Source organism: Opisthocomus hoazin, chromosome Z (genome assembly GCF_030867145.1).
Source record: "Opisthocomus hoazin isolate bOpiHoa1 chromosome Z, bOpiHoa1.hap1, whole genome shotgun sequence".
NCBI lineage: Eukaryota > Metazoa > Chordata > Aves > Opisthocomiformes > Opisthocomidae > Opisthocomus > Opisthocomus hoazin.
The window spans coordinates 64,504,378-64,517,755 of record NC_134454.1 but is presented as its reverse complement, the minus strand read 5'-3'; the positions used below and the strand labels follow the sequence as shown (position 1 = coordinate 64,517,755).

Below are 13,378 nucleotides of genomic sequence, written 5' to 3'. Positions count from 1 at the left end.
GCCGGCGCCCTCCTCCCTGAGGGCCGGCCTCGGCGACGGCAGGGCCGGGCCGAGCCGGGCCGGGCCGGGGACGCCGTCGGGAGAGGCGCGGAGCCGCCGCTCTCCATCGCTGCTGCCGGCAGGGCGGTGTGCGAGATGAGCGCGGTGCTGCGGGGAGTGCTGCGGCGGCTGCGGCCCCCCCGCCGCGGCGGCCGGCCCGACCCCCTCTCCGCGGCTGCCCTGCGGCCCCTCGGCGGCGGCGCGGGCGCCCAGGGGCGGTGAGTTCGGACCCGCGGGGCCGGGCCGGGCTCTGCCGGGCGGGGCGGGGCGCGGCGCGGCGGGGAGAGAGCTGCCGGGCCGGGGGGCTGCGAGGGGAAGGTGGCCGGGGGAACGGGCTACCGCCGCCGGCCTGCGGTGCTCCGCCGGCCGGGGTCGCCGGGCCGCCAAGGCCTCTCCCGGCCGCACACCTTCCTCCCCCCCCCCACGCCTCGCATGTCGGCGTCGAGGCCCAGGGGCGGCCCAGGGTGAGCCGCTGACCCGGCGGCGGAGAGCTCGCTGCCGTCGCATCCCGGGCCGTGCCGGTGAGCGAAGCATTGTGGCCTGTGTTCACGGGCACGAGCAAGCCCTGGTTCGCAGGGAAGGTGCCCCCCGGATTCCTGCCAGCCTCCCGGGTTGGAAAGAAAAGGTTGGGTAAGACCTGGCGGTCAGGTGAGGAAAGCTCAAATTCACGGCGTGAAAGAACCACGAGAGAAGCCTCGACGCTCGGACTTGGTTGCCATCTGCCTCAAAACTCGGTAGAGGGGCTGGTGTCAGTGCCTCACGTCTGGCTGTTGAACAGCCTACCGTTAACTTGCAAAAATTAGTGTGTAATCTCAAAAAAGAACACGTGCAAGTGTGTGGTGCACCAAACACAGAAAACCTGTGGTGTCCAGTGCTCCCATTTATTTTGCTTTTCATTCATTGCCCTGTTATGAAAAAGCATGGTGCGTGTTCCTCCTGCATTTGCGTTTAAAATGCCGTATTATTTTAGAAGATCTCCATAATACATACAACTATCAGCCTCGGCTGCCGAGTGGAGGGCGGGTGGAAGACTAGTTATGCATTAGAAAGCCTGATGCCAGAGAAGTTACTCATAAAATTGAGTATTGATTAACTGTCCTGAAGGGACGGATACCGTGGTTTCACAGTAGTCTGTGCTGCTATTCTACTAAGAGGTCCTAACTTGTCTCACATCCAAAAAAAATGGCTTTTTTTTTTTTTTTTTTTTTTAGTTGGGATAAGTTTCCTGATCTGGCTGTCTGGATGGGGCAGTAGCGAGGAGGATCAGATGAGATGCAGGAGAATGGGGCTGCCGATGGCAGCAGTTCTGGTTTATGCTGGTTTAAAGTACTTGTGAAAACACAGCAAGGTGTAGTAGCAGGTGTGAGCCGTTGACAAAAACCTGTTTCTCTGGTGTTTTGACTTCAGCAAAGTAGAACATGTCAAAATAGAACATGAAAGTAAATATTGTTTCATTGTTCATGAACACATACACTGATGTAGTCTGCTGACATTGTCTTCAGAAATTTATTAAGGAGCCTTACTAAGCAGACAGTTTTTGAAGACCTTTCTGTTTGTGTTGCATATACTGTAGCACTTTTGAAAGACAGGTTTTGACACTATGATTTCAGGGGTACGGTTTCTTATTAAGAAAGAAAATCTGCACTAGGGGTATATCAGACAAATAACAAAGGTTTAAAGTAGTGAGTGGAAGCAAACTTGCTTTTTGTGTTGCTACTGGTTACGTATATGGCCCTTTAAGAGCATTTACATTAAAAGAAGGTAAGAGTGAACAGGTTAGATTTTAAGCCAGGTGTGTCTAGACTCCCAAGCAGGCACCAAGTTATACTATGGTTGGAACAGTAAAAAAAAAGAGATGGACAAAAGTGCAATTCTCTTTTTGTAACTGACTGTTTTTTGGGTGGTTTTTTTTTTTTTTTTTTTAGGAAGGGAACCCCGTCTGCTTCCTTGGGGAAAGACAGAGCAGACACAGTGATCATCGGAGGTGGTTGCGTTGGTGTGAGTCTAGCCTATCACTTGGCTAAGGCTGGCTTGAAGGATGTTGTTCTGCTGGAAAAATCTGAGCTCACTGCAGGATCTACTTGGCATGCAGTAAGAAATGTTTTATTAATCTCTCAGATTAACAGCGGTTTGTGTATCTAATGGTGGTGTAAATTTCATTACCTTTATATTCCCTGGCTTTCCAGAGATTAACTACCTTGGTTATTTTATAGATACAAACATTAGCACTGAGTTCTTTACAGATTGGCTGTGTGAGCTTTGAAAAGTCGGTTCAGCTCTCCGTAGTACACTTTTCTCGCGTAAAAATTGGGACAAATACTGTATTTTGAAGTTACTGGAAGGTAACTGTTAGCATTATTATACATTTTTGGCAGTTAATTGGATTTAGACTTTAAGCCTTATTTCAGTTTGGACTTTTTAAATCCAAGGTTTTATTTCTAAGGTAACCTATGCTGCAGGCTTTATCGTTGGAAGTGGTTGCACTGGCATGCATAAATCAGAAATGTGAAATACGGCATTATTGTATCTGTAATTACTTTTTATATATGTGCCATCCTGAAAAAGAGGTGAACAAGAAGCAGCATCAGTGTCCAGTTCTCACAGAACAGCACTGTCCCAGAAACTGGTTATTATTAGAGAGAAGAGCTTTCTTTCCTGCCACTGCTGGCATTAGACAGAATTGTGAAGGAGCAAAGCTAACAACTGTACACTGCGGGGTTTTTTTAAGGCTGAATGTTTGTCTGCACTCTAAAGAAAAGAACACAATGGCATACATGTAGTAACGACATGGTGGGGACACCGCCTATAATCATGCTAGTCACATGGACATACTGGTGCACAACATGCATGTGTGTAATTACATATTTTCTATGTCAATATCTGGAGCAGGCAGTGTAACGAAATGAAATAAAGCTTGCCACAGTAATAGATGCTTTTTCCATTCATTTCCAGCTATGCTTAGCTGAAGTTGGGAGAATGTTATCCCTGTGTGTAACAATAGAAAAGAGTAAAAACCCCACAGTTTGCTGTCGCTAGAACTACTGTGTAAATAGAAAGGAACATTTATGCAATACTGGTACTATAGTTACCATTTATGAACATTTATGCAATACTGGTAACTATAGTACCTGTGCACCTTTCAGGAACAAATTGAGGAGGATGACACAGATGGATTATATTTGATTTATATTCTCATACTTCTCCCAGGGGAGGAAGTCTGAAGTTTGAAATGCTTTGTCTTTGTGCAGCTGTTTTGTGTGTTTGGGGCCTTATGAGAAAACAATAGTAAAAAATTAGATTAAAAAAAATCACTGCCTGAAATGTATAAGTAGGTTTATACTTCATTTTACTTGCTTTTCAGCAAACAAAGCAAAAAGAAAACACATTGTATGGAATTAGGAAAGCCAAAATTCAGTAATTACGTCTCTTTTAGACAGTCATACCACAACTGATGCAGTTCAGTGAACAGAGCGGCACCGTTCATAGTGTCAGATCGTGCATCTTATGTATTGTAACTATGAAATGATCAAAGAAATACTTTCTCTTAAGTACATGAGTGAGGCACAGACTGAATTCTATTTGCCCAATGCGTATACAGAATGATATGCCTGTAAAAAATAATAAAAATCTCTTCACAGAATAAGAAACCAAAATCTTCAATGGAGGATTGTTGCTAAAGGTTTCCTTTGTTCTTGTTATACTCAGTCTAGCTTGTTGCTCGTAACTGTGTAAAAGCAACATCTCCTTCAGTATTTTTGCCCCCACTTCATAATGAGTGCAGAAATGGAGCACTGATTGAGGAACTCTGTTTCAAAGTTAGGGAGGGACCTGGAGTGCAGCAGAGAAAGTGCCTGCGCTACCACTGCTGAGAGGGCTGCCTTGTGGCACCTGTTGCAACAGAATTTGATGCGATTAACACAGCAAGGCATGTAGTTATGGGACAGGTTAAAATTGATAACTCTTAGGTAAACTGCATGGTATACTGTCTCTTTTCATTGAACTCAGTATTAAGAGCGCTGTGTCTGAAGATGAAGAAGTTGTATCACAGTGATACAGTGCTAGATACAGATGAAAATCACACATATAGTTAGTACGTGAAATGGCATGTAATATATTGCCTGCAGCCACAAATGTTGAAAGTCTGGTTCAGGTGTTGCTGCACTATACCACATTCTCCTGCTTTCACAGTCCAGTAAGTCCTGCCAGAGCTCAGGATCCTGTTTCATATAGATCGGATTCCTGCTAGCATTGCTGCCAAAATTTTATTCCACTTCTCAAGTCTGAGATAAATTTGACTAACTTTCATATGTGTTATTAAAACAGCACAGAAAGTGTGCACATTTTTGTGTTACCAGTAGTAAGAAGATACAAATAACAGAGCAAGTGCTGCTCATTTTATACCAATCTAACCATGACAAATGAGTGGTTATTACAATGTGTGTAAATTAGGTCAAGACTTAAGCTTTAAGAACTTTAGGAAGTTGTGCTGTTCTGCAAGTTAGATTGTTTGTGATCTCACTGAAGCCCTAGGGATGGAATAAGGTGTGTATAACTCAGCAAATTTTTGTGTTGTTACTTTTTAAAAAGGTGTTTTCTAAGAAAATATTTATCATATTCTGTTATGTGATACTTTTTCTTGCTACATGCAATGGATTTTGCTGCTGACAGTTAATTAAGCAGAGCACAAGACAGATAAAAACTTGTAACAACTTGATCAGAGTTGCAAGGAGAGAATGTAGGGTATAACAGTGTTAATAACATTTTCCTCCAGAATCCTAATTTAATAATGGTGTTAGTACAAATCTGAAACAGACTGGAATAGAATGAAACTGATAGACAAAGATTTCAACATATAAAAATTTCAGCTATCAAAATGATTTGAAATCTCTGGGTCAATTTTCATAGCAGAGTGGCTATTCTGAAAATTATTTTCCCAGCTCATGTTCACCTACGGTAACAAAATCTCTGTCTTACAAAAACAGAGCAAAACCTAGAGAAAATCTTCTTGAAATACAAGTTTTAACTAGAGATTCTGCAATGAAACAGCCCTGGGTTTTAGTCTGAGGTAATTAAAATAAATGTATTCACAACAACATAAAAGCGCACGTATCGAATGAGATAAAAAATGCATTTAGTCAAGTATTTTGTCTCCAGCAGTGCCCAGTACAATGACAATCTGATATGATAAGAAGAAAATTACAAGCAGTGTTTTTCCAGACTGTTAATTTAGCCCAGGGACTTGCTAAATCCAACATGCCTGTTTTGTGCTTAACGTGGCCCTTCGTAGATTTATCTCCCTTCAACAGACTTGTGTGATCACTTTTTAAACTCAGATTGTTGAGATAATGAACAATACCAAACATACTAAGGGAACTAGAGCCAAATTTCTGATTAAAGTACAGACGCAACTGAAATATATAATACTGGTATATGACTAATTTTGCACTTTTTTCCATTGGCTTATTTTGGCATTTCAGTTGTGTTGTACATGATGGTATTGTATATAAGCTTTAAGATGTGACAAAGATAAAATCCTCACAAGGAAAGGCAGGAAAATCTTTTAAAAGTTATCATACTCTTGCTCTGAAGATATTGAGTACCTGTCATCTGAGGCAGTGTGTATGATTTATGTTTTTTGACAGAAGTGGTATCTGAGTGTGAGGTATTTGCTAAAGTGCCATTTGAAGTTTATTGTTTCTGAAGAAAAAGATCTGGTCTTAAAAGTGAAGCTGCATGAAGAAAGATGGGTCAGAGAGGCCGTGGTTTAAAAAAAATGAGGATGTGTGATCTAATTCATGCAATATGTGTTGATATTAATTGTAGAGAAGCATAACGTTTAGTAGGTTCTTAACATAATTAAATTAGTTCTTAGCATAATTAAATTAGTTTGAATTAAAATGTATCTTTAAAGATCACTAAATCTTGCTTTTGTTATTCATATGTATACAGTTATTCCATCAGCTTTAAAAGTAAAAGCCTGTAAAATATGTAGTACAGAACAGAGTTGGCAAGTTAAAATCAAGAGTAGTTAATATGTACACATATTGTGCAACTTAGAAGGAAACTACTCAACTTTACTGTGTAACTACTCATGCTCTAGTGTATGTGTTACTTTTCACCTTTATATTTCTTCCTGTTTTTTTCCCAGAATGGCAGTGATCTCAAAGGTGGACTCTGGTGCCTAGCTCCCTTAACTGAAGCAACCTTAATCTGTGGATAAGCTCTACTTTAGTTAGCCAAATATGCACTAGATGTATATATATATGTAAAGTATCTAAATCAGTGTAGTTACTTATCTTGAAAACCTGAGGTAATTTTGCATTTCTGTTGTCTTAGTTGGAAGAAGGCTTTTAGTGAGATGTCAAATTCAGGAGATACAAAGATATATGCTAAACTACAGTAGCACTTTAATTCTGCTGTTTTTAAGTGCCAAATGTCTGCAGTTATGAGTGTCATTAGATTGATGCAGCTGTCTCTGTTGTAGGCAGGCGAACAGTTTCCTTAAATATAGAAGAGGTTGTACTAACTTCTTGATTTTACCTTTGCATGAACCCAGAAGGGCTCGACAGCTTTCTAAAGTGAGACCTGGTAAAAGATGTGCAAAATATGTATAGTAATTTCTTAAGCTGCTTCTGGACCTGCCTGGACAAGGTCCTGTGCAGCCTGCTGTAGGTGACCCTGGTTCGGCAGGGGGGTTGGGCTAGATGACCCACAGAGGTCCAACCCTGAACATTCTGTGATTCTGAAATGCAGCAATTCCTCTTTAACTGCCACATGAGACAACTGTTGAGAACAGAAGAATACTGACTTACATTGCCCTGCTGTTCATACCCCAGGAAAGTAATAACTCGTGTTACAATCTGGTCTTTGTGAAGGTTTGGTTTCTTTCCCAGCTCCATTTGCAAGAAGGAAAAGATCCTACTACAGGACATTTAGAGTTAATCAGTTGATTTAGTTGGTCAGGAATGGACTTGTGTGTCTTTTCCAAAAGATCTGAAACAGACAACTGAATAATTTAAACCATAGGACAGAAAAACTGCAACAGTATCATGGGTTGACAAATTTGATGAGAAAAGACAGGTGGAAAACACATGTACAGAGAACAAGAATGCCATGAACTGCGAAAGGATTTTATATTTTTGTAGCAGGTGGCTCTTTCCATGTGTTGCTTTTCTGTGCAGTACCTTGACAGTTCATTTTTGAATGACAGTTGGAAGGAGGGAAAGAAAACACAGCATTTCTAATCACATCTCTGTGTTGTTGTTCCTATTTCTTATTTGAGGCTGGTTTAACTACTTATTTTCATCCTGGAATAAACCTGAAGAAAGTCCATTCTTACAGCATCAAACTCTATGAAAAGCTGGAAGAAGAAACTGGACAGGTAATCCTTGGAAGTATTAATTCAGATGAATACTAACCTTACTAATAGTCTTACAAAAAAGTTTGGAGTTGACAAGTTGTATATATGTGTGTAGATGACTATCATAAGGCTCCGTTTTTATTTAAATAAATTCTGCTGCTTGCATGTCTATGCTATAGTCTGGTGCTTAGTCATGAAATATTTTAGATGGCTTCCCAGATGATCTGCAACTTTAGCTTGGTATGGGAGTTAAAATAGCATCACGGATCTGTAATGACGGATTAAGATACATTCCTGCTTTAAACATGTCCATTTAAAAATTCATATGATATGATGCTGTCTGTATTTGAGAAGATTGCTGCAATTCTTCCCCTCCCTTTCAGAGATGTGTTTTTATTTAGTGACTTAAGGAATGGGTATGCAGAGAAACATGGAAGTCATCTTTTTTATCTGGCATCACTCAGCCATATAGATTTCATTTACTAAACTTTTGCTTGCTTCAGACTGCAGCAGAAGTTGCAGGATCCTTACTGTACTAGTCTACAAACTTGGTAATTGTAATAAAACACGTTTTTGTTCTTGCTGCTGCTCAGCTAGATAAGATATTACAGGACATTATCATTGTGAGTTCCACTAAGACACTTACTCAGTCACGTTAATGTCATGTGAGGTAACATAGAAAAGGTGATGTGGGTAGTGTATACCAGAAAGTGGGCATTCAGTGCCCAGCTATATAAGGATTTCTACTTTATTAAAAAGACCAAAAAGGTGTGTGGTTATTCGTTGTGTCAATAAAGGTGCTTAGTCAGTTAAATTTAATCTGCAGCATCTCAATAGAAAATTATGCAGGTGACAGACTTTAATATAAGCTTTTACCTATTTATTTTTCAGATGTATCTGATTCTATTTTTGAAAGTGCATGAGTGCATAAATTCAAATATTAATCAAATTTTAATAAAAATAATAGTATAATGACATTCAGTACAAGATTTTTGCAACTGTTTCGAAGATAGTATGTGTTAACCTAGTGAGTTAATTTGATAACTTCTAAAAAATTTTATTTTTCTCTAGGAGTTTACATCTAATCCCTGTTCCTTCAAGGGCACTGAACTTATCTGAATCTCTTTTCAATGACTTTAGTGACAAAATTCCTGTAGACTTCCCATAGAATGGGAGCATGCATTTATGGAGGTAAGTGAAGGTTCTTTCAATAATTCACTTTAGCTCTTTGTTTTAGGCGGTGGGGTTTCATCAGCCTGGCAGCATCAGAATTGCTTCAACTCCTACTAGAGTGGATGAATTCAAATACCAAATGACTCGTGCTGGTTGGCACCCAACAGAGCAGTACCTAATCACACCTGAGAAAGTACAAGAGCTGTTTCCCTTATTGAACATGGATATGGTAAAGAACGTAATTTTGTAAAAAATAACTTCCACTGGAGTTAAATATTCATCTTTCAGATGTGTAGATATAAGGTCTGTTTCCTTCATACGAAATGTATAAGAAATTATTGGTTTTCAGTGAAAAAAATATGCACTATAAACTAAAGTGACTCACATGCATTTTAGTGCATACTGTATATCAGTGTGCATAGAATTAATTATAATATATACAATATTATAATATTAAAGCATTGCAACCTGTGATTGCATGGGAGAGCTGATCAGTTTTACTTCCTTAGACCATTGCTGAGTTGGATAGCTGTAGCCCTGATATTATTACATATTTTGAAAATTTGGTTTGACTCCTTAAGGCTTACTACATTCAAGAAATACAGCGCTTTTAAGAAAATTAGTTGATAAACTTTAATTTCTTTCACTTTGTGGCATTTTACCTCCACTTAGGTTTTAGCTGGCCTATATAACCCTGGAGATGGTCATATTGATCCCTATTCTCTCACTATGGCCTTGGCTGCTGGAGCCAGAAAATACGGTGCCCAGTTAAATTACCCTGTCCCAGTGACTAATCTGAACTTCCGATCAGATGGGACGTGGGAAGTTGAAACTCCACTTGGAGAAATTCAAGCAAAGAGAATTGTGAATGCTGCAGGTAGGATTTAGATACACATTTGTATACTTTTCAGATTTACAAACTAGGTGACATGGAGCTTCTGTACTGAACTGTGTGGATTACAGGAATAAGTAACCTATGTTTTTGAACATTCACTTGGTTTGTGGTAAAATGTACTTTGCACAGAATGCTTTACAGTATAGTGAAGATTTAAGTGTTGTCTTAGTTGTCTTTGACTAGGTGTTAAAAATACTTCTTTCTGGTTTGTCTCCAGCAGTTGCTAGTCAGACTGTCTTGTGAGATTTTCGTAGCAGAAGAGACCTTTACTGGTCTACAGTAAGTTGTGTAGAAGAGAGGCTACTGTCTATGCATATTGTCCTCTAAAATCTTATGAAAGCTAAGTAGGAAGGGAGATGGGATATACAAATCAAGTAACAATATCTTCACTGTTTTTCCAAAGAGACTTGAGGATTTCCAGAAAGTAAGGTAACCCTGCCTGTTTCAGCATTATTTTTGTGTGAGAATGAGCTCTATCCACATGTCGTGAAATAGATTTTTATTGCCCTTTGAGTAGTATTTTAAACATGCACTTGGCTTAATACATTTTTTGATGTAATAAAAATTTCCAAACTCAAAGGAGCTTGTATTTACATGTGCAATATTTATTCCTCATTGTGTTAAAGAAGCCAGACGGATGTTTCTGCTTCAGAGATCTTTTGGGCAACAGTGCTTTGGTTTCTGTTTGTTTTCCTAAACAAGTTGATAGGTTTAAAAACCTGTATTCAATCTAAATGTCTCTTATTTTTATGCTGCTTTATACAAGTTACGGAAAAATACATTTTTGGTGAAACTGTTGGCACCTAATTCCTAGAAGAAGACTTTCTGTTTTCATTTGTTTGCAAACTTGCTGAATATTTACTATTTGGATGAATTTTTTGCGGACTGTCTGTCTCAAACTGAATCATATCTGCATTTTTAGGGCATGAGTCTTGCATAGATCCCATCTCAGTGATTGATCAAGCTTCAGTAGAAAGCTGTGATGGCTGAAGAGGACTATCTCCTCTTGCTCAGATGGGACAAGTGAACTGAGAGCAAGGATATATCATTACAATTCCTTTCTACATCTGTGCAGTGGAAAGGAAAAAAACATCTATTTCTGGTACAAAGCAGATAAAATGAAGTTGTTCAGTGAGACAGGGACTCTTCTTTTTGGTGGCTAGAATAACCATGGCTGACAATTTGATTTATCAGTGAAGTGGACTGGAAGGGGAATACACTGGAAGAATGGTACTTGGGAGAGGTTTCTGGAGGTGCTTGGGAGCACTGGCAGCAAGCAGAACACTTACGTGCTAGACGACTTGCTGAATAAGGATGCTCAAACCCAGAGCAGCTGTGGGGATGGCAACAGTGGGGATGACACCTCAAAGAGGGATGGTGGAAAGGGATCTGACATGTTTCACAGAATCACAGAGTGGTAGCGGTTGGAAGGGATCTCTGGAGATCATCCAGTCCAACCCACTGCCGAAGCAGGTTCACCTAGAGCAGGTTGCACAGGACCGCGTCCAGGCAGGTTTTGAATATTACCAGAGAAGAAGACTCCACAAGCCCTCTGGGCAGCCTGTTCCAGTGCTCTGTCACCCTCAAAGGAAAGAAATTCTTCCTCATGTTCAGACGGAACTTTCTATGCTTCAGTTTGTGCCCATTGCCCCTTGTCCTGTCACTGGGTACCACTGGAAAGAGTCTGGCTCGATACTCCTGACACCACCCTTAAGATATTTGTAAGGTCACCTCTCAGCCTTCTCTTCTTCAGGCTAAACAAGCCCAGCTGCCTCAGCCTTTCCTTGTAGGAGAGATGCTCCATTTGCCTCATCGTCCTTGTAGCCCTACACTGAACTCTCTCCAGTAGTTCCTCATCTTGCTTGAACTGGGGAGCCCAGAACTAGATGCAGTACCCCAGATGGGGCCTCACTAGGGCAGAGCGGAGGGGGAGGAAAACCTCCCTTGACCTGCTGGCCACATCCTTCTTAATGCACCCCATTGGCCTTCTTGGCAACCAGGGCACCACGCTGCTGGCTCATGGTCAACTTGTCATCCACCAGGACACCCAGGTCCCTCTCCGCAGAGCTGCTCTCCAGCACGTCTACCCCAAAGCTGTACTGATGGATGGGGTTGTTCCTCCCCAGGTGCAGGACCCTGCACTTGCCCTTGTTGAACTTCATCAGATTCCTCTCTGCCCAGCTCTCCAGCCTATCTGGGTCTCGCTGGATGGCAGCACAGCCTTCTGGTGTATCCACCCCTCCTCCCAGTTTTGTGTCATCAGCAAACTTGCTGAGGATACACTCTAACTCTTCATCTAGGTCGTTGATGAAGAAGTTTAACAAGACTGGGCTCAGTACTGACCCCTGGGGGACCCCACTAGCTACAGGCCTCCATAGAGTCTGCACCGCTGATGAGAACCCTCTGAGTTCTGCCATTCAGCCAGTTGTCAATCCACCTCACCGTGCACTCATCCAGCCCACACTTCCTGAGCTTCCCTAGGAGGATGTTATGGGAGACCGTGTCAAAAGCCTTGCTGAAGTCAAGGTAGAAAACATCCACTCATGTACCCAGCTGGTCATGCCATCATAGAAGGCTACCGCACTGGTCAGGCATGATTTCCCTTTGGTGAATCCATGTTGACTACTCCTGATACCCTTCTTTTCCTCCAGTTGCTTAAAGATGACTCCAGAATGAGCAGTTCCATCACCTTTCCCGGGATGGAGGTGAGGCTGACTGGTCTGTAGTTCCCTGGGTTCTCCTTCTTGCCCTTTTTGAAGACTGGAGTGATGTTGGCTTTCCTTCAGTCCTCAGGCACTTTCCTGTTCTCCAGGACCTTTCAAAGACAATGTAGAGAGGCTCAGCAATGACATCTTTCAGCTCCCTCAGCACTTGTGGGTGCATCCCATCAGGGCCCATGGTTTTGTGGATGTCCAATTTGCTTAAAAGAGTTCCAACCCAATCCTCCTCGACCAAGGGAAGGTCTTCCTTTTGCCAGTCTTTCTCTCTTACCTCCAGGGACTGGTATGCCTGAGGGCCAGCCTTAGCAGTAAAGACTGAAGCAAAGAAGGCATTCAGTAACTCCGCCTTCTCTGTATCCTCTGTCACTAGGGCACCTACCTCTCTCGGTAGCAGGTCCTCATTTTCCCTAGTCTTCCATTTGCTGCTGATATAGCAATGTTTCATTAAGGGAACTGGAGGAACTGGAGATGGAGCTTTTCAGACAAAAAGATTAAGAAAGATGCCTGCGGAATGGTTGTGTGTGAAAATTTGTTTGGAAAAGTGGGGCTGCCTGAGCTGTCTGAGCATGAAAGAATGGTGGAGTGGCAAGGGAGAGGTAGACGCGAGTAGATTGGAAGGAAGAGAAGGCAGGTGGGACAGGATTTGACAAATGAGGGAGACTGACTTGCACACAGAGAAAAAATAGCTGAAGAAAGGTGTAAGGACTGGTGTAAGAGAAGTAGAGTTTGAGACTGTGGAAAAGAAGAGCAGGGGTGCAACAAGCAGGGATGGGGAAGAGAGAAGATTAGGACAGAGAAATTTTGAGGGAATGGGATAAAAGGGCTGAACTCTGAGAGGATGAAGTTTACTGGGTAACCTTTCTTTCAATATCTGGGATGTAGACAGCCCTGTATTAGATCATTCCAGGCTTTCAATTAAGACTAACTGGGAAATTCATTGAAAAGTGTGCTTTCTCATCATATGCCTCCCATACATAGGTGATCACCTGCTATTACTATAAGCCTAGCTAAAATAGCAGGGATCTGAAAAAGTTCACCTTGAGGTTCTAAGTGTGCTCATGGGTGCCATATAATGACATTTTGGAGAGGAAGTGGACTAGAGGAGTTCAGTATGCTTTTTAGAAAGCAAGCAACCACACAAATGGGGAAACTAAATTTGAAGAATTTTACTTAAACCACAAAGTCAAGCAC

At 41.7% G+C, this 13,378-nt stretch overlaps 1 protein-coding gene across 1 annotated transcript in view; it reads left to right on the top strand.

Annotated features, from left to right (window-relative positions):
• Positions 1 to 49: 49 nt before the first annotated feature.
• Positions 50 to 13,378, top strand: part of DMGDH (dimethylglycine dehydrogenase) — a 47,809-nt gene continuing 34,480 nt past the window's right edge. The window contains exons 1-5 of the mRNA XM_075446896.1: positions 50 to 257; positions 1,965 to 2,130; positions 7,322 to 7,420; positions 8,637 to 8,801; positions 9,245 to 9,449. Of these exons, the coding sequence (XP_075303011.1) occupies positions 136 to 257; positions 1,965 to 2,130; positions 7,322 to 7,420; positions 8,637 to 8,801; positions 9,245 to 9,449 (757 nt within the window). The 5' untranslated portion in view covers positions 50 to 135. The remainder of the gene's footprint in view (positions 258 to 1,964; positions 2,131 to 7,321; positions 7,421 to 8,636; positions 8,802 to 9,244; positions 9,450 to 13,378) is intronic.